The 22,869-nt window shown below is 38.7% G+C and overlaps 1 protein-coding gene across 2 annotated transcripts in view; it reads left to right on the top strand.

Annotated features, from left to right (window-relative positions):
• The window catches only part of GRID1 (glutamate ionotropic receptor delta type subunit 1), a 744,143-nt gene that overhangs the window by 704,808 nt on the left and 16,466 nt on the right, over positions 1-22,869 (top strand). For both annotated transcript variants that reach the window (XM_075258436.1, XM_075258437.1), the window contains exons 13-14: positions 5,696-5,891; positions 14,675-14,841. In XM_075258436.1, coding sequence (XP_075114537.1) covers positions 5,696-5,891; positions 14,675-14,841 — 363 coding nt within the window. The remainder of the gene's footprint in view (positions 1-5,695; positions 5,892-14,674; positions 14,842-22,869) is intronic.

Here is a 22,869-nt window from a genome sequence, read left to right as displayed (position 1 = left end):
TTCATGATACTTTATCACAGAATGATATTCTAACTATCCTATATGTGCCCATACTCCCATTGAGGGGTATAACCATCCAGTAAGGTTTATAAATTGTATCTTTTTGCGTTTTTTTTGCATGCATGTATTAATATTTTGTTGAATTGGTTTAATGAAAATTGTCCTTTTATAACAAAAAGTCCTAAACTAAACTGGAACTGAGTTAAGGATGGACACATCTGTATTGTATGTCGTTGACTCAGTCAATACCTTTGGATTGCTTTTCTGTATTCAGGAGATACATGAAAGGGAAATTGAGCAATAATTTTATTTTGGCTTTGACTTTGACCCCTGCTGAAGATGTAGATTACACACAGATATTATGTGGAAAATTTGCAGAGTAATACAACCATAAATTACATTTTCCTAATTTCATGTACATGGTGCAGATTTTTTGCTGCTCAGAAATGGACATATGGTGTGGATTTTAAAATTGCCGGAATGAGCGGGCAATAGGTTCATGGACATATGGTGTGGATTTTAATATTCACAGCATGACAATCTTTTTAGTGTATTTTTTTTATTGTGAACTTAACCTATTTCAATTGAGATGGTGAATAAATTGGCAAATAAATCTGTTAAACTTGTTAGCAACAAAGTATGTGAAAATATACAACAAATATCCGCATGTAGCTTCGTTGTATGTGTGTCTTTAAAAAGACTGAAAAGGTGGAACAAACTATATTTCAAGGGGGGGAATTACTTTATCATATGGCTAATATTGTCGCTGGATAACTTTGTTCACGAAATAGTTTAAGGCAAAATCTGTGAAAGAATTAATAAGGAGTATAGCTCCTGAGGATTTAGAACTGTATTCATGGGGAGGTTGTAGCTATTTAGTAATGAATCAGGAACACTCCTTAAATATTAAGCTGGATGATAACCACAACGTTTTCCACCGATGTGTTAAGTTTTATAGACCTTTCATCTTCTCTGTTTGTATTATTAGTCAAAGTCTTGATTCATGAAAATGTGCTCGATGAAAGAAGATCTGAGATGATATGCTTAAAGCAAGGAAATCTGTGAAACGGGTTGTTTTTTGTATATAAAGTACATAGCAAATTATATTAATTATCATAATTAACATGCCATAAGGCTACATAGAAAAAAGCAGCATGCATATATGGAAGAAGAAAACTAGGCTTTATTAGTGATTTCTGGTGTTTCCTGTTCTAGCTACAGTATGTTATCCATGCAAATGTTTTTTTCCCCTCTGCGGTCTAATAGTAAATATACAGTTATTCAATGTTTATTGTTTTCCTCCATCACATAATGAGCACAACAGACATTAAATGACAGATACAAACAGAACCTTCTCCGCTGGGGATCTGACTACAGGCACCCCAATGTAAAACACATAATGGAAGCTTTCTACAGCATGTTTATTTTTATTTTTTTTCTCTTATGGAAGAAATAGTCTTGCCTGGGGGCAACATGGTGGTCCAGTGGTTAGCACTGCAGCTTTGCAGTGCTGGAGTCCTAGGTTTACATCCTGCCTAGGGCACACCTGCAAGGAGTTTGTATGTTCTCCCTGTGTTTGCATGGATTTCCTCCCGTTCCACAAAGACATACTGGTAGAAAAAAAAAAAGTAAATTGTGATCCCTATATGGGGCTCACAATCTACATAAAAAAAACAAATAGTCTTTTATTTTTGTTATAAAAGTAATGGTAAGTTCACACTACTGTTATGTAATGTCGATTGCCCATATCTGTGTGATGATGAGAACAAAAGATACAGGTCTGTCTGCATTCACCCCAATGTAAGTAACTTGACTAAAGAAAGCTCCCATCATATTCTTCACTTTTCGAGCATGCATACTTCCACTACAAAGGTAAACAAACATGGAAGACATCGCACAATATTTTGTTTACATTAGAGTCAAGTGTAATAGATACAGATAGAGGAGGGGGGTTCATCTGTGTATTTTACTATGCTACTGCTAAAGCGATTATACCATTGAAATGGCCGCTTACTTACTGTGTAAGAGGCCATTTTTCTTGTGGCCTTGGGCATGTGTAGTCGGCTTTGCTCGAGGCCTAGAAGTTTGACCGCCTGCGCCGGAAGAAGATGCGTGAAGAGGACGTTCCTGAAGAAGATGGAGGCGGCGCTGGAGAGTTCTCTTGCCGCATTGGGGACGCCTCTAGTGCTGTTTGAATGCTGAGGACTGCCCCAGTGCTGCAAGAGAACTCATTTGCATACAGACGAAAACCAGGATTTATACCGAACGGTGGCGCGGAGAACACATCTAAAGGTAGTAGAAGACAAAGTAGACTTTCTTAAGGCTATTCCTACGTGTCAATGAGAAAAAAAATTTGATTTTAATGGTAGAATCCCTTTAATGTCCATTGGTGTCATCCTAGATTAATCTTGGTGTTGTGTTTTACCTAATATTCAACTTTTTTAAAAATGTTTGTCCCTATTTTATATATTGTTTTCACCCTTTTTGCGATTTGTGCCTAATTTGCCATTTTCAAAAAGTGACGTGTAATGTTTCCGTGGTGCCTATGCTTATGTCTAATTTATTCTAGGTTTATTATATATTATACTAGCATTACCCGCGACTTCGTCTGTGGCCCCCTCACCCTCTGTGTGACCCACCTGCAGCGCGACCCACCTGCAGCGCGACCCCTCCCCTTGCATTGCGGGTGCAGTGGGCCCCTCCAACACCATTGCACCCATGTTCTCCACACCGCTTATATATTCCCTCTTCACCATCCGCTGTGCATTCACGTCTGGGATACTAATACTCACTACACTCCCTGATAAATTCTTTGACGGGTGCAGTTTTGAAAATGGGGTCCCTCCTTTGGGGAATCCACTTTTCTGGTACTTTACAGGCTCTACAAACATGAAATGATGTCTAGATACCAAACATCCAAATCTGCACTCCAAAAACTGCATTGCGCTCCTTCTCTTCTGTGCCCTGCCATGTGCCAAGAGAGGAGGGCGTTAATAGAGTATGACGTGAGGGGTGCACGGGACCACCCACATTGCACAGAGGGCTCATTTACATATACGTTTAAAAAGTAATTCATTAAAATGGGGGGGGGTCTTTTAATGAACGATTAGCAGTACTTGAATAGCCTTTTTAAAGGCTATGTATTGCTAAGATGTACACATGTAGCAGAGATAACCCAAACTCCTGCTATTGGAAGCCTTTTGAAAGGCTATTCAGGCATATGTTTATCTAAAATAGCAAAAATCCAGTGATCAAGCCCCTTTAAGTCTTCCTTAGCCAACACTAGCATCACAACTGTGGTCAAAAAATCTTTAAAAAAAAACCGCTAAAACCCTATTAAGCTCAAATACCTGTGCTAAAATACATTTGAAGACCAAACTAGCCCATTCAACAACCAGTTAAAAGAATTGTCGCTGAATGTTGAATTTGATAATAAAACCATAAAATAGTTTCTTGTTCAAGGGTGGACATTCACTTTTGGAAACAGTTGGACAAAGTCAGAACGGCTTTTCAACATTTTTCATTAAGTGAAATAAGTGAAATTCCTTTCAGGATTGTGTTATTTAAATAGCAGATGAATAGAAAGCTTTTTGAAAGGTTTATTCTTTGAAGCAGCAGCTTTAATTGATGTACATACATGTTCTACAGTCATCTGGTAATGAAACATTTGGATTTGAAATCTTTTTTTTTTAATCTTTATTTCAACTAATGTCACATTTTTAGGAACAAAATATTTGGCTTTACCCTTTAGGCTATTTGGACTTAATATGCATTATTTACTACGTTGTATTCGGGAAAGTTTCTCGGTGCCATCAGTGCAAGAAAGGCAAAAGGACAAGTATACCTTTATGAAACAACTCTATTATATATGAAAGAAAATGTATTGCTAAGATGTACAAATATAACAGAGATAACTCAAACTCTTGCTATTGGTATTGTGAGAGAGTGAAGGGTGTGGTGTGGGAGGACAGGCATGTCCCAGCCAGGCACCTAAGGGATGTATGTATTAAGGCCTGATATTAGTCTGTGTGTGAGGACTAGGAGCTGTGGCACCACACTGACAGAGATGATCTGTCCAGACTGAACCTACAAAGCAGGTACTGTGCCACCCGTTGTTGTTGCCAGGGCAGGAGTCTGGTAGCCAGGCTCCTGTATAGTCAGGGAAGAGTTTCCTTATTTTTAGTTAGTTCTCAACCGAGAAGGCTTTTGTTTTGGTTATTTGTGCCTTTGCAAAGGCAGTTAACGCACTGCAAGTAAATACTGAACTTGTGTGCAACCCAGTCTCTGTGTCCCTGTTTCCTGGCTACTGAGCATCTACCTGAGCAATTCCCCACAGTATCTTATCACAGAAGACAACAATAAGCAATGCACTGTTTTTCTAATTACTTTTCCAATTGGTTTGTGAATTCAGCCTGAATACAGAATGAATGAATGTAGGAATTCCCTGGGTGGACGGGACACACATCTGCACCCTTTCACTTCAATGGGTGTGACGGAGATTACAGATTGGAGTGCTGATACGTCTCATCCATAAAGGACCTGCATATATTTAACCTGGCTATGTTCCGGCTGAATTTGCAATGTGTAACAACACCCCAGTTCTCAGTATTGTGGGGGATCTCCGTTCTATTGACCAAGGATAAATCTTTTAGAAAACTGGCCTATACATCATTAGAGTACAGTGTTGTGCCTTAAATACTTTGTATTTCTAGACAACTATCATTAAATGGGTATTGAGATCAAAAACTGTTACATTGTTTTCCATTATCTGATAATTCAACGTAGTCTTGAACACTGATGCGCTGCAATACTGGACGGAGTCCATAGAAAAGAGTGGTAATATTTTTAGAATAACACAGAACTTTTTTCCAACTCCAGGTAAAAAGCTTAAAGGGGTTTTCCTGGGCATTTTTTTATTTTGTTTAAAGTGTTTGTTAGTGCTATTAATGAGTTAATAAATGTACCCATATACATTTTAGCCATGTTTTGAGTGATTCTTGGGTGTCTCTGGAAGCTGCTGGGATCTCCTGATTTTGTTTACAAGCTCCTGCTTCCTGCTATATAACTTCCTTACTAATGCCTCTCACCTCACTCCTCCCTTCCTCTCTCTCCCCAAACACCCCCTCCCTGTCTCTCTAGCTATCCTATCCTTCCCTACCTACTTAGCCCAACCCCTGACCCATAGTATATACTTACCCTCCATGCATCTTCCTGTAAAATGGCCCATCCTCCTCCTGTACTATGTCTGTGCGAGCTCTTCTTCTCCAGCACCGATGCACCTCTACTGTTCATGCATGGATGTACAGTAGAGGCCGGAGAAGAGGAGAATATTGTGCAGCCTGCATAATCAGTACAGAGGGAGGAACCATCTCTCTGAAAGAAGAAGCTTGGAGGGTAAATATAATGGATTGGGTGAGGAGGGGAGAAGTAGTTGTGACGATCTGTTTCTGAAAATGGATCATCACGAGAGAATCAGAAAATGTCAATGGGGCGGTCACATATTTATTGTATGTTCATTTTCCAAAGTGGTTGCTTATTGACCTGGTGAAATGTTATTTACTTTTTAAGTTACCAATATTGTATATCAATGCACAATCTATAAACGTTATGTAATATAATATTATTTACCTTTTTGTTGCTATATATTCATTAGTGGAAGAATAACAAATTATGTTATCTATGATTTATACTGTAGAACATTCCAAGACTTGGCCAAACAAATGGATTTATCTTATGGAACTGTAAAAGACTCTGCAGTATATGAATATTTTAAAGCAAAAGGAACCAACACTTTGGAACAAGACAGCACGTTTGCAGAGTTATGGAGAACTATTAGTAAAAATAATGGAGCTGACAATTGTGTATCCAACCCATCTGAAGGGATTAGGAAGGTAAGAGAGATATCGTCACCATAATTATCAGTTGCATTGAAATAAATCAAAGATATACCAGTTATGTCTGTATCTTTTTTATTTATATGTACAGTACTTCATGTATTAGATGAGAATAGTTTGATGATTAAATAATTTGTCTATATTTTATTGTAATTGCTTAAATATTTTAGTCTAGAGTCCCATGGGATGCGGTTACAGCGGAATAACTTCTGTGAACTTGCCAGTAGCTAATACTCAGCCACATAGTGCAAATTGGTCTGGACTACAGGTTTCATATCTGCTGTATGTCAATTCCTTAAGCTTTTAACCTTTGCAATGTAAAGGAATCGGGCATTTGGTGACACCAATTTTTATTTTTCTTAAAAATATTCAGCACACTGTTGGCTTTCCCACTATGTGCCCCAGGGGAAGAGATATCGGTGCAGTTACGGATACTTCTTCACTCTCAGAAGGGCATTTCTGACAGTCAAGCTGGGAACTCCCCTCCTGACAGTTCCTTACCGCCCAGTCATGACACTGACAAATGAGGAACGCCCCCGTCCACTAACAGTACTCGTCCATAAACTAGTATTGGGCAAGCGTTCCTTATTGCTCAGTGTCATGGCTGGGTGATAAAGAATGCCCCCTCTGACAGTACAGCACTATGGACTCTACTGTCATGAGGGGACAGTAGAGTCCTTCCTTCTGACAGTGAAGCGATTATTAATTGCACCAATATCTCTTAATCAGAGCCCATAATGGGAAAGCCGACAGTGCGCTGAATTCAGAGTTCTGTCAGCTTTCTAGTGATATATAAAACCGCAAGTGCCCGAGAACATGAAAGAGCCTCTTTATCATCATGTGTTGGAAAATACAATTCTTGTGGGAGTTCTATTGTAACCAAACTGGGGATCAGTTAAGTGTGGATACATATTTGTAGTTCACCTCTTAGAATACCTTTAAATATTTGCATGTATTACAGATGTCAGATGGAAAGTCTCATTGTCGATAGAAACTTTCTTTCAATGTGATCTGGGACTATAATAATTTGTCTTGTATGCTTGTGATTTTATTGAAGTCCTTGGTGTGCCATAGACCTAATTGCTATATACCTACAAATAACAAGCATGCTCCAAACTGGAAATAAGTGCCAACAAGAGGGTGTTTCCTGATTCCTATTTAAGGATGTGATAAGACTAAGAGACTGTGAGCCCATTAATGGACTTTTTAAGTATAAAGTAGTTCCTTGAATTAATGAAGAGGTTGGTTAGGAAAGGCGGCGGTAGTCACAGGTGACATTGCCATTTAAATAAATAAGCATCTTTTATTTAGAATGTAATCTTCTCAAAGCTTTCATTTTGTTCTGATGGAATTATTACAATTATCTTGTCTAGATATGTCTATAGATAAAAGGCTGCCGTTTGCTAAACATAGACTCTAATAGAACATCCTGACATGAGAACGAGCTTTTCTGGCAGAACATTTCAAGGTTGGATTTTAAAAAGTGTGGAGAGAATTATTCAACTTAAAAGCCAAAGATTATCAGTCATAATGATGCTTGTAATGTAAGGGCAGACAGCTTCAAAATGCTTGTAGGTGACATCTCTAGGAAGCAAGACAAGGAGTGACATGTTCCATTCATCTTCCTCATTAAAGGCAGAGGTTCGCTCCATTACGCGGAATAAGCAGATGGCGGCTATTCACTATACAAACATGGTTTTTATTAGGTCTTTGAATAAGACACTTTGTTTTAATTTTCTCTCTAAATATATTTTGGATGCAAAACAGTGGGAAACAAATACAAAACATGTCATTTTATCTAATCATTAGCAACAGGTTTATTACATTTACATTGATTTTTTTTTTTTTGCTTTTTTGTGTAGGAGTTTTTATCATTTCTTCACAACATCATTATTTGCTGAGAAGCTCTAACTTTTAATATATAGTTCTCATAAAGCCTCATAGGGAATATTGATGTGGGATTGATTGCTTTATTATTTGGCTTATTCAAGTGTTTCAGCAAATGCCAACAAATATTAAAGTCCGGGAATCCGGTCTTTGTGATAAGCGAGATAAATGTTTCAGAAGAGCTCTTAAAGTGAAAACAAAGCGCTGCTAGCAAATAGACAAATTTACAGCATACTATGGTACGTTGTAAGTTCGGCAGAGCTCGTGCCAGGCGCTCTGTAAAGTACCCTATTCAGGAGTGCACCAGAAATCTGGGATATTATAGTATTCAGACAAAAAGAGGATACTGTAAACAATAAAATAATGTATAGTCCTGTGTATCATTCCAATACTCCAATAATACACCATCAACATGCCACCATTAGTCCATAATAAAGGTCCACGGTATAGTAATTGATATAGGGTTTAGAAAGGAACTTCAGGTAATACTATGCAATTGCTGTTATATAAATGTAGCAAAGTTTACCTTTACAGCTAATCAACAGCCCTTAACTTGACATTTTTAATGGCTTTCAATGGCTTTAACTTGAATCTTATAGCGCACTGCTGCATATTGCACAACTAAAGACTGCTACATCTGTACTCCTACTGCCTCCACTGTTGTCTTCCAATACTGGATTCTTGAGTCTGATTCTTATTTGCTGCTCCAGTGAGTACAGCAGAGATTCACACTGTAGCCCTGGGAATGAAGACCCAGCCAGTGAATGTCTCTCCAATAGTTAATACACAGTCCAGTCACATTATTGTGACCACCTGTCCAAATCCAGAATAACCACCTTTGGCAGAGTGGACCGCTGCGAGACGTGCAGGAAGAGAGGGGATGTTGTGATGATGTTCACTGGGATGTTGAGTCAGGCCGACTCCAGTGCCGTGGCCATTTGCACTAGGTTACATGGTTGAGCATCCATGGCGTGAACAACCCCATAGAGGTGGTCCCACAGATTCTCGATTGGATTCAAGTCTGGGGAATTTGCTGGCCAAGGGAGTACGGTAAACTCATCCTGGTGCTCTTCAAACCATGCACGTACACTGCGAGCTTTATGACATGTCGCATTGTCCTGCTGGTAGATGCCATCATCCTGAGGAAAAACAATTTGCATGTAGGGACAAACATGGTCCGCAAGGATAGATGCATGCCTGTGTTGATCCATCGTGCCTTCCACAATGATGAGTGCACCCAGATGGCTGAGAACACGTGCCTTCTGTGATTGGTTATTTAACGTTGACGTCAAAAGTAGGCGGTGGTCATATTAATATGACTGGACTGTGTATCTGGCACATCTAGCCCATGCTTGGTGTCCAAGAACAAAAAGAGTCTCATGTAAAGCAGTACATGAGTTCCCCCGTCACTGGGATTATAAATGCAATTCATTTCCCTATTGGGCTTTTTGTAGTGTCAATGTGGTTGCATTGGCCTTCACTCAACCTGCGAAATCCCTTATGAATAAAGTAACTTAGCAATAACTTAAATGGGTTTTCCAATCTCCCTGTTTCAGCAGCTTTGCCTGCTGTCTCTTCTCTCTTCCTGTAACTCTCCCTTCCCTCCCCCAGCTTGCTGAACAGGACACTATGAAGTATCACAATACTTAAGATTACTAGAAATCTAATATAAATGCAGAACAGGTAATATACATATGCATGTAGGGAATGCCTGAATGTTATGTGTGTTTACATAGAGAGATAACAGACATAACAGACAGAGCTTTATCAGTAAACTGCAATTAGTTGAACTGATTGTCCTGCTGGCAGAGCTATAGATAAGTGAGAGCAGTGAGTGACATCACTTGTCCTATAACACAGGTCCGGCGCTATGGAAACGCTGTGTAAACAATGGGAGGAATAATTTCACATAGCAGGAAAACGAAGAAGAATTTCTAAAGCAATATATTTAGGAAAGGCCTTCAATTTACATAAGCTACCAGTATAGATCCTTGAGATTGTAAAAACCCTTATTCTCCATTCTCACTGGCTTTTTTTTTTGTATGACAACTCCTTTAAATATGAATTGGAAATAAACTTCCAATACAGAATATCTGATATATTTAGGAAGATTCTTATGGTGAAATCTGTGAACAGCCTTATCTTATTCTATCAGATATTCACTAACAGACATATCTGGGCAATTCCAATAGGGTTTTAGCCGACGTGCAAAAGCCAGTGGTCACCTGCAATGAAAGACTTCAATTTATAGTTTTATTTTGACTTAATTTAATTATTATGAATGTGTCTTTTATTTTCTGTCCTGATTTTTCTTTATCTTCTATCTGAAATGTAAATTTTTTGCTTTAGAAATTTCTACCATTCATGTGGCATACTGTTTTTCTTGTGGTCATACATCTCTTCAGTACATAAAATCAAAATAGTCAATAAAAAAATTCAAGATTTGAACAGAACACATATCAGAGAAGTTCAAGAAAGGGCAAGCCAGAAAAAAATTCCAACACTAGAAAGCTGTACTGAAGTTCAAGAAACTTGTATGATTCTGTTAGCATCCAAGAAAACAAATCCTTAGCAAAGAAGTACAGAACACTGTGTCCAAAACACTATGAAAAAGGTATGGTTGCTAGGAGCTTTAATAAGAAGAAATGGATCTTTCTGTTGTAGAGTTAATAACATTTTTGAGTGTGCAGGAAAAATATACGGTATGACTCTCGACTATCTTACTATCTTAAAATATAACAGTATGGATCAATAAATAAAGTGCAGAAAGTTGGAAGATATTCATTTTACTGGTAGATCTCGCCTATGGTAGGTCTAAGTAGATTTTAGTTTTCTACATGGCTTGCATAGATTAATAAGTGTCATGAAACATGTCTCTTATAGTGAGACAGTGCTGCGGTACCTATGCATGTCATTAGAGTTTGTACGGCAAGTGAACAGCACGGCTCACGGTATGTAAACGTTACAGCTGATATGCGGAAGTCCCGGGTGTCAGACTCCTCAGATCTAACATTGGTGGTCTATCTAAGGATAGGTCATCAATAATAAAATCTTGAAGCTCCTTTAATCTAATATACATATGTGATTGGCCTCCAGCCGTTGCTTTTCTGGACTAAAAAATGTGCAGCTATGCTCTTAGCAGATTGATTTAACATTAGCAAATGTAAATTCACTGGAATTGTTGCAAATATTGTAGCGGTTAAACGGAAGCTAGAATATAGCACTTAACTTCAGCAGATGGATTGAAACATGATGCAATGGCTGCACTTCACAGAGCCCGGCACTAGTGGTAGTCAACCCTTATTGTTGTGGAGAACTATCTCTCTAGTGCCATCTTGTGCAGATAGCTCTCTTAAAGTCAATGTGTGATTCTCTTGGAGGTGCAATTCTTTTTGGGGTGTCCGCTTTCATTGAAGAAGGGACCAAGGACCATGGACCAATGGACCATGGACCAAGGTAAAGATTACATTACATTACTGATAGGAACCAATCTTCACAATGGCATGCGGGCACTCCTATATAGGGAACAAACACCTAAACGTCAAAAACAGAATCTGTTTCATACCATGTTTCTCCGAAAATAAGACCTACCCCAAAAATAAGTCCTAGCTATGGTTCATAAAAAAAAAGTGTCCAGACAGCTCTACATGTAAAAAAAATAAAATAAAATAAAAAAGGTAAATGAAACATAGCAGAAAAGACACAGTAGAACCTTCTTCAATGAAAGCGGACACCCCAAAAAGAATTGCACCCCCAAGAGCATCATACATTGACTTTAAGGGAACTATCTGCACAAGATGGCACTACAGAGATAGTTCTCCACAACATCAAGGGTTGACTACCGCTAGTGTCGGACTATAACACACAGGTCGGGTAGTCCCGCTGGCAAGACTACATTTGCTGCCTCCGGTCACCAGGAGGAGCCAACTGCTACACTTAGCTGCAGTGGAAGACTCCTGCAATGGCAAGGTGCCTGAGACAGAAGTGACACACACACACAGGTGTGTGTGAGAGCCCATCCACCATTAGCACTTGCCAACTCTAAATTGTTTTGGGTGTAAGAGGGTCTAGTGAGTGGATTGTTGTTCATGGAAAATAACATGACCTACCCTGGAAATAAGCTGTAACCTATCTTTCGCAGCAAAAAATAATATAAGATTCTTATTTTCAGAAAAACATGATATTATACCAGTAAACTTACCCATTATACTTTTATATATACCAACATTGGGTAACATGGACTTCACATGCGCATACATTATGAATTAGTCTTTGCTTCTCAGCAAAATCTAAAAAAAAAAAAAAAAAAAAAAAAAAAAATGAACATGATGTTCTTAGTACATTTGATTAAGATTTACAAACCCAATAGCCACTTCACAGCACTAATGTAAAATGGGTCACTACTGTATTGGATCAAGCGCTGCATACTAAGTAGCAACTCTACAACCCAGCGGCCTAAGGGTATGTCCACACAGAGGAAAATGGATTCCGCATGTGAACATATCACACGGCTAGCCACGACTGAATGCCGATGCAGTACACCGGCATCCCGTCGCAGCATTTCGCTCTGGATTAGGCATGAATGAATGGGCCTAATCGGGAAGGAGCCTCACGCTGTGAGCAAGGTAGGTCATCTCACTTCTTTTTCCCGTTACTGCTACACCATTGATCTGACAGTTTGAATAGGCTCCACTTATCAAGCTGAGTTACTTTTTACTTAGAAGTCTATGGAGAGGGGAGGGGAAAGGAGGAGGACTGCTGGAAAAGATACACAAACAACTGCAACTACTAAACTCTGCTACTGTGTGTGAGCTCTTTTGACTATTCCTATCTTGCAATGACTTTACCAGTGCATAGAATGGGCAATAAATCAATTAACTAGCTAGAAACAGCCTTCTTTGCACATCTCTTTATAGACTTTTGTCTGTGTGAGGCAAATAGGGTTTCTATACAGGAAATCACACTGTGTGAACATAAGGAGAAGACGACCATCCTAGTAAGTGGAGAAGGAAATATATTTCTTTAAGATATATTATAACATTTCTTATATCCATCAGTTCTATTCATTTATAAAAAGATGTTTATAATTAGCTGATCTCCAGTTTGGTTACATAGTAGATGAGGTTGGATGAAGATATCAGTCCATCAAGTCCAACCTATAACCCTACAGTCATCTACAGTGTTGATCCAGAGGCTCATGCCAAGTGCCCCATTTCAGGGGAAAAAATTCCTTCCCGACTCCAATCTGGCAGTCAGTATAAAACCCTGGATCAACATGTCCTTAAAATCCAGAATCCATAACCCGTATTATTATTCTCCTCGAGAAAGGCATCCAGGCCCTCTTTGAACTTGGTCAATAACCAATGCAATGTGAAACCAATTCAACACAACATCATAACATGCTTACAAAGGCCTTGGAAGGCTACAATGCTCTTTCCCTCACTGGGTGGTTATACTGTGTATAGGCACTAGAGATGAGCGAATATGCTCGATCGAATACCTTGGCCGTGTAGCTCCCAGCGACATGGAAGGTTGGAGGGGCAGTAAAAATTTTAAGCCCTGGAAGTGTTTTTGCACCGGGAGCTATGCGGCTATGCTATACTATGAGTATATTTGCTCATCTCTAATAAGAACACATAGGATAGCACATATATACAAAAATAGGATAGTTAGCAAATCGCAAAAGTTATCCGAAGATCATGTTGCTTTTCCTTAACTAGTGACACACATATCTGGATGTGTCCAGACAAAAGTATATGTAGTGAAAGACGCATCTGTATATCAGCCTAACCTATCAAATTTGGTTAACTAATTTATATAGGGATATGCCAACCCTGCTCTTTATATGAACATGTACAATCCTATTGCTCTCAGTTACATAAGGCAATGTCAGCTCATTTGATGTGTATGGTCATCTTATGGCTTACATATGCTGTATGAAGTTGTACAATATTTGCAAGACAACCCCTTTAAATGTATTTAGTTTAATAATTGTGTAAACTGTACGAATAACATCCAGCCAAGCTTTAGAGAAAAACATCATGTTAGTATTCCCGTTCTGTTTTTAAAGGGCAGTGTTGGAGGTCATTGTAAGCCATTCCTCCTCATAATATGTGTTTAATAAGAGTTTGTAAAATAAACAAGTCATTAATTCTGTTAAAGCATGAAAGAACAAGGCATTTTGTATATGCAAATTTGAATACATTTCTTTTTTCCCTCCTAGGAACGACTTGTTTTGTGGTTTAGCTATAATTTTCTTTTAATGTCAGTTGCCCAGCAAATTTTTTATGTAGTAATAAGAACCGTGTTAAACAGATTAAGCCTTTTTTTTTATGCGGCGAGTTTTTTTCTCATTCGTTGTTCGGAACAGCTTTCCTTGTTTGATAAAACACCCTATACATTAACGGAATTCGTGCCACTGGTGATGGATTCATGTTCATGCATTATTTATGCAAATGTACAGCAAAGAAAGCCAGGGCCTGTAAATTCACAATCTTTTGTGCTTAATCCTTGAGCCATCTGTTGTTCTGTACTTATTATTTATCACATAGATATGAAAAAATAATGCTCCGATAAAGTCATGATTACTTTCGGCAAACGGCGTACGAGGCGATACACGACAGCCTTCTAGAACTTTAATCCAATTCAGTGTGAAATGGAAGCAGTTTTATTCACCAAATTAAAAGATTGCATTTAATCAAAATCTATGTAAAAATTGGTCAATGGGGCAAAGAAAATCCCATTCGTCAATAAGCCCCTCTCCCTTGAATTCCCCTATATTGTACTATGCCGTTTTCTTTATTCTTGTTTTCAGTTTTTTTTCTAAAACATAATGTATTCTAAATATTTGTTGTGTATGTTTTCTTTTTCCTTCTATTATTTCTTACTTCCAGGCAAAGAAAGGAAACTATGCGTTCTTATGGGATGTGACAGTCGTGGAGTATGCAGCCCTCACGGATGATGAATGTTCAGTGACTGTCATCGGAAACAGCATTAGTAGCAAAGGCTATGGAATAGCTCTCCAACATGGCAGCCCGTACAGAGATATTTTCTCCCAGAGGTAATAGCAGTCTGCTTCTATTTGTTCTTGGGTTAACTTCTTGTATCCTGTTTCTGACATGAACACGCACATCGTAGGCTACATCCTAATGTGAAAGGTTAAGGTCCTAGATTGTAAAGAGCAGTAATAGTGTGTAACATCAATCTCTGCTGTCAAATACTAAACATGGTCTATCACGGGTGGCCCAGACCGATTGAGAATATAGCCATGACACTATATTGTGCTTAATGATATTATGCAATATTTAAAGGGGCTCTATCAGCAAAATTATGCTGATAGAGCCCCACGTATGCGTGAATAGCCTTTACATAATTTTACTTTTCAGTGCTACAAATGCTCTGCTGTGTTTGTAATACATAAGTAAATTTTTATTGTTAAAAAATGAACAAGTTGATTTATCTGATAATTTAATATAATAATATCTAATATAATTTCCAAGTATTTTGTAACGTGTTAGACATAGTCTTAGAAATAGTAACTCTTCTAATTCAATAATATACTGTACCTCATATACAGTGTTTCTCCAAAAATAAGACCTTCCTTGAAAATAAGCCCTAGCTAGATTTTCCAGTTTTGGAAATGCTTGAAATGTAAACCCTACTCCAAAAATAAGCCCTAGCTAGTTTAAGCTCTTCCCAACATCGGAAGAGCGATTACAGTGGATGCCGGGTCCTTAAAGATGGTGCTGAGCAGCCACCGAAGCTACCGTACCAGATCTCCACTGTAATTTACAGTGTCTGCTCTCATAGCGGGCATTGTTGAGTGTGACCTCCCCTCTTTCCCATCAAAGTAGCACAACCACCATAGCTACTTTACTGGGTCTCTGCTGATCGCAGGCATTTTGAGTGTGCCCATCTGTGAGCCAGTCCATGACCCCCCTCAAATCCACCCCCAACATCAGAACAACTCTCCCCGGGCCGGTTCCCACCAGCCTCTTGCCTTTCTTTGCTTCTGTGATTGTGGAAGCCAACCTATTCTTTTAACAGCCAGGAGCCTTATGAAGGTTCACAGGCCTGTCTTATGAATATTACTATTGAAGCTGGCCTACAACCAGCCTCAATAGCAATGTAGATAATCTCTAGAGATGAATTAACAGTAAAATATTCTATAATCGATATTCCTTTCGAATAGCCTCTCAATATTCGACTATTCGAATGAATATTGAACCCCATTATAGTCTATGGGGAAAAATGCTTCGTTTCAGGGAATCCCACCATTTGACTCAGGAGAGTCACCAAGTCCACTATGACACCCCAGGAAATGATGCCACCACCCTGGAATGCAACTGGAACAACAGCGGAAGCATGTCTGGGGCATCAAGTACCTTTATTATGTCAGGATCCCTGTCAGCTTGTGATATGTGCGAGCTGACTTTTTCCCATAGGAATGCATTGACCAGCATTGATTGGCCGAATGCCCTACAGAGTACGGCATTCGGCCAATCAACGCTGGATCTGCCGGAGGCTCGTCTGTGAGGAGGCGGAGTCTAAGATCTGACTAGAATGGAGACTGCTGTGGACTGCTCTTAGACTCTGCCACCAGAGATTTAGCAGAGCTGAGTGTGCACTGAACCCTGCTGCACACTCAGCTCTGCTGTATCGGACTGCTACTGTACATTGGACACTGCTACATTGGACACTGCTACATCGGGCCGTGCGCTCAGTTGGGCTACTCCGGAGATGCAGCCGAGCAGAGCGCATGCACATTGGAGTAGTAGTGCTGGCCGATGTAGCAGTGTCCGACGTAGCAGTCCAATGTTCAGCTGAACCATGATGCACACTCAGCTTAGCTGCATCTGATGTAGCAGTGCTGAGTGTGCTTTGAACCATGCTGCACACTCAGCTCAGCTGCATCTGATGTAGCAGTGCTGAGTGTGCTTTGAACCATGCTGCACACTCAGCTCAGCTGCATCTGATGTAGCAGTGCTGAGTGTGCTTTGAACCATGCTGCACACTCAGCTCTGCTGCATCTCTGTGTGTGCTGAGCTCTGCTGCTTCTCCATGTATCAGAGCTGTGTCAGCACTGCTACATCTGAGATTGGACCACAATGGAAACTGCTGTGGACGGATCTTAGACTCCGCCTCCTCCGGCAAAATCAGTGTTGATTGGCCAAATGCTGTAGTCTGTATGGCATTCGGCAAATCAACGCTGGTCAATGCATTCTTATGGGAAAAAGTCAGCTCGCGCACATCGTAAGCTGGCAGGGATCCCGACCAGATAGAGCCCCAAAGAGCTGGGTGAGTAACATTCCCCCCTAAATAAAGGTAATCCCTAGCTAACCCTGCCTGTACATCTATCCCTGTCTCACAGTCACATAGTTCACAGACTCATATTAATCAAATGTTAAACTCACCATTCGTCTAAATTGGAGGTCACCTGATTTCGGCTGCCAATTCTTTTTTCCGATTTTTTTCGATGCCTCCGTTGTCATAGTTCCTGTCCCACCTCCCCTGCGCAGTTATTGGTGCAAAAAACGTGCCAGGGAAGGTGGGAAGGGATACAAATGTTACTGTGTTTGCCTCGTGGTATTCAATTGGAATCGAATACCTCGAACGGCCTGATATTCAGTCAAATATGTATTCGATCAAACAATGTTTGCTCATGTCTAATAATCTCCCATAGACTACAATATGTTGTATTGCAGATGATGGGAAGATTGCAGGTTCAAGTCCTCTAGGGGGTTAATAGTTGAAAAAAAAAACTAAAAGTTAAAAAATACTTAAAAAAGAAAAGTCCCCCCCACATTTTCACTAGAATACATATAAGATTTTAAAACCTTTGTGAAAAATATACACGTTAGGTGTCCATGTCCAAAAACACCTGGTCTATAAACTTCGAACTGCCATTTTTTTGCTGTTTTACCTATGATAAAAATTGAAATTAAAAGTGATCAAATATTTGATTGTTTTTTATGGAAAAAAATTAAGACTTACCTCGGGAAATAAACCCTAGCCCTTTTTTTGGAGAAAAAAAATAATATAAAACCCTGTCTTATTTTCGGAGAAAGACGGGTAGATCAAATTGGTTTTTTTTTAACTTTGAGAAAAATGAATTGTAAACCTAGCAAATCAATTATTTAGACCTTTCTAATAAAATAAGAATATCCTTTATTTGAGATTCTGAAAAGCAAGTAAACTCAATCTTAATATGTCATTTATATGGCCTAAATTTGTATCTGTGTTTGATAGTAATTGAAAGTGGATAATTGGGAAACTGAATAAAACATGGCTTTAGACAGTAGAAAGATACGGGTGTTTATGCTGACTACTTGCAACAAGCTTGTAACATTGTTACAATATATGAGAAATCATGTTATTCATGTTGTATTCTTTCCCATGAAAAGTTTAAGATTTGGAATTCTTGACTTTTATACTATTAATAAAGTCAGCCTCTTTGTAATACTTAGAGTAGGTGAAAAAAAAAGAGGATTCAATAAATCACTTACTGAAACTACATATTGCCATCCACTATAAGTGACATCATTAACTGGACAGCACAGTGGCTCAGCGATACAAACTGTTGACTCGCAGCAACACCATCTAAGAACAAAATCTGTATGGACTGTGTATGTTCTTTACATGTTTGCATTGGTTTCCTCAAGGTGCTATATAGGCACTTTTGATCTAACATGGTAGAGTCAACTTTACATTGATCTGCTCCACAGGTTGTTAAACTTCTGTTGCCTGGAATTAGGGTTGAGCGATCGAGAATGGAACAGATCGGATTCCGATCGGCGATCGAGTAAACCTCACGATCGCAATCTGAATTCCGATCCCGATCTCTTCCGGCGGGATCAAGGTCAGAGGTTATCTCAAAATCAGTTCAACCCTATTCATGTATATATCATTAATAGGGGTTGAGCGATCGGGATCGGAAAAGATCAGATCCCGATCGGCGATCAAGCAAATTTCACGATCAGCTGGAAAATGATTGGAAATCGGATTTTAAAATCGATCCTGAAATCTCAAAATTGGCTCAACCCTACCTGTGATATTTCTCTGTAATTTGTGTACATGAATCTTGGATGATTCTTAAATATTCTGGTAAACCATTCGGCATTGAGTCCTTCAACCTCTTATTGGTTAATGCGTCTCTATCTTACATCTTATTTTTACTTTTTTGTTACGGTACCCATGTTGCAACTTAAATTTCCTAAATTGCCTTTGTTTTTCTATTTTCTAAACTTCCTGGTGATCCTTGAGCTATATTGGTCAATAATGTTACTTTCTTACTACTATAATTTCTAAATCGAAATAATACTGTATGCCTATAAAATAGGAAGTCAGGGATATATACATTCCCATTTTCGATCCTGACTTGTTACTAATTTGTATAAAGTTCTCTTTAAGCTATCTTCAGTATTGCTCATGTGTATAATTGCTGTTTCCAAATGAAATGATCATTTTCTTCCCCAAATCCACTGTGATACCGCTAATAAATAATGTGAGAGTGTGAATGTCATAGACGCTCCGAATTACCAATGAACTATAGAAAACATAAAGGCCATACTATCCCTGAGACTTGAACTTTAGAATGTGCAGAACTTTAGAATCATATCACATGGACATATAGTAATAGGTAAAAGCATTATGATAACCTATGGGAAAGAGATTTTGTTTTAACAATTCTTAGTTTTTGGTTTTAGTTTTTTTTTTTCTTCCGGAATTGACTTCCCGATTGAGAACGGAATACATTATGGTGTAATATGTTTACTTTAATGCATTGTGAAAGTAAATTTTATGTTGTAACTTAATTAAAATAAATTGAAAAGTTACATTGGCAAACAATAAAGACTCCATTTAAGAATGGAACAAAGTTGCTTTAGATTTGCCATGATCTATAAATATAATAAGTGAATGCTTGGTAAATGTTCTAGAGCAAGTTTAATCTTGCTGAGTCCTAATTAAAGTTGCCAAATGACCTGAATGCTAGAATTCAGTCTATGGCAGCCCACAAATTGACTTTTTATTGCTTCTTGTTAAAGAGCTACTAAAATTAGCGTAAAATAAAATGAAACTCTCCAAAAATGTAGAGAAAAGTAAAAATTGTTTTGCGAATACTTTGTTGTTCTGCTAGTTTATATTACAGATGGGAAACAGCTGAGGCCATGCAACCTACTAACGTATATAGAAATGAATCATAATTTAATACTGTATGTTTATCAGATTGATGTACTGTAGTTTTAATGACTTTTTATTCAGCAGGTCACCTTATATGATCCAGGGGCTGTTGAAAGTCTTTTGAAATGGTTGAAATCTTCTGACAAAATAAATTATTTGAACAGGATTATGCTGTGTTGTATGAATATGTCTAGATGGTCTATAGACCTGACTTTCCTTTCATTCTTGCCTTAATTGGGTATTCTGGGAATTTTTATGGAGGTTTTGGTGTTTACCAAACAACCTGCTGTACTGTGTATTTTGCGTTGTCAATTTGGAGCCATTCAGGTCCATATTTACTAATAGTTAAACAGAATAGACTAGACAAGAGGTTCCCAAACTTTTTTTTCTCGTAGACCACTTTGGAAATTTTACTGGTTTCGGTGGACCCCCTGCTGCTACGTTTCTACCATATTCCCAAAACTTGTCAAAAAATGTGAAGATTAGATCTAACGTAAACCCCCATGGAGTCTCCCGTGGACCCCTGGGGCTCCACCTGGATCACTTTGGGAATCACTGGACTAGACAGTTTGAAAATGCAGCATATTAAACTATTATTATTATTACTCACCATCAATATATACTTGAATTAGTGCTTGATCTAGTGTAAGTGAGTATCACCTATTACTTGCCTTACTCTGAGCCACAATCTTACTCCAAAGTATTTAATCTATTCAGGCACACATTGGCCCCTATATATGAGCCACATACCCTAATCATAAAAATGGTCTAAAATTTCATGCACCAAAACTGTGTTAAAAAAATGCACGTATTATAGGCTAGAATTCAGGTTCAGCCATCAAAATAAACTCTTCACGTTTTTTTCAGTCCTAGAGCAGATTTACAAAGTCTCTACTCCCCTTTTCCAGTATGTTAAGGTAACAAACCTTGGTTTTGTGACTTTGTAAATACTACTTAGGACAAAAACAGTCCCAAAGTGTATGCTGCCTTCACCATGTTCCGTATAGGGGTGGGACAAGGATGAACTGAGGGTGTGGCAAATGGCCATCCCAGATTTATCATTATCAAGGGTTCTGGCATAAATGATATCTAAAATCTAGCTATAAGTTACAGTACCAATGCATGGCTGGAGATACATGAGAGGTCTGACCATTGTCATAAATTAGGCGCATCCTCTGTCAGTATAAGAGCTATTAGGACCAGCATGGAAAATGGCGGTCTTGATAAATCTACCTTCTGTGTTTACCTAAGTATCCGAAACTTCAGAAAACTTCAGGTTTTCTGTGATGTGCTTTCTGAACAGGAACTGTTTCTTCCGCCATACCACCTCTATAAAACTGATGTCTAGATATAGTTACCAGGTCGACCTGACCTGGCTTGAGAAAGTTGTTTGAAATCTTTTCTACTTTTTAAATTCCTTTCATAGTCATCCACAACCTAATGGAACCTCCAAGTCATCTTTGGATCGACACATCAACACAAAATACTTCCCCAACAAAGTGCAAACTAAACTAAATGTTTGAGGCTAACTTTTTCCCAAAAATAAGGTTGCACATCTGTGAATTTTACAAATTGAATATTGATATGTAACCTAAGTTAAAACCAAAAAAGTGATGATAACTAGAGATGAGCGAACAGTAAAATGTTCGAGGTTCGAAATTCGTTTTGAGTAGCCCCTCAATATTCGACTATTCAAATCGAATATCAAACCCTATTATAGTCTATGGGGGGGGGGGGGAAATGCTCGTTTCAGGGGTAGGCAACGTTCGATCAAATTATACTTACCAAGTCCACGAGTGAGGGCCGGCTGGATCCTCCAAGCAGTCTTCTCCCTGTGCAGTGTCCCCACAGCATCTTCCAGCTCTGAATTCATTCTGCCAGGCATCGGGCCTGGGCAGAGCCGACTGGCCATGCCCGCACTACAAGCAGACATGCGCAGTCGGCTCTGCCCAGGCCCGATGCCTGGCAAAGTGAATGAAGAGCCGGAAGACGCAGCGGGGAGCTGCACGGAGAAGACTTCTAAAGGTAGGAGAAGAACCAGCGTTGATTGGCCGACTGTATAGCATTCGGCCAATCAATGCTGGTTATGCACCGAACTTTTACATTCAAATAGTGAGTACTACTCGCTCATCTCTAATAACTTTAAAAAAAAAAATAACAATTTGGTACCAGGGTATTGTAAAAACACAAAAATAATGTTAAGAATTAGGGTCCACACGGTGGCTCTGTGGTTAGCGCTGCAGCCTTGCAGCGCTGGAGTCCTGGTGTTCAAATCCCGCCAAGGGCAAATAAACCATCTGCAAGGAGTTTGTAAGTTCTCCCTGTGTTTGCGTGCATTTCCATTCCATATTCTAAAAAAGACATACTGATAGGGAAAAATGTACATTGTGAGCTCTATGTGGGGCTCATAATCTACATTAAAAAAAAAAAGAAATAATATTAAGAATTCTAAATAAAAATAAAACACAAATACTTCAGTTCATTGTACAAGAGGCGAAAACTAGTGACAATCTTTAAATAATGTGTTACTTTTAGTTTAGGTCTAGTCCTATGAGCCATATACAGCTACTTAATATTCATTGTCCTATGTTTCTTCCAGAACTAAATAGGATTCTTTTCTAATTCCACCATGCTTTTGTTCTAAGCTTTGAATTATGCAAACAGCTATGCTGACATTTCAATATAAAATTGTAACATACCTACTTTTCCACATTTTGTCAAGAAAGCACTGACCCAGTGCAGTATGCACTGAATTATATGTATTATATTAAAAAGACATGCAGTATTACTATGCCGTTAACCATGGGGAAAGAAAATCTTAAAAATTAGTCATGGTCTATTTCTGTAGCACAGTCAATTTCATGGTCCACTTAAGGAAAGAATTTGCCAATTATTGTTTGTTCTTTCA

Source organism: Leptodactylus fuscus, chromosome 10 (assembly GCF_031893055.1).
Source record: "Leptodactylus fuscus isolate aLepFus1 chromosome 10, aLepFus1.hap2, whole genome shotgun sequence".
NCBI lineage: Eukaryota > Metazoa > Chordata > Amphibia > Anura > Leptodactylidae > Leptodactylus > Leptodactylus fuscus.
This window is presented reverse-complemented; position numbering and strand designations above follow the sequence as displayed.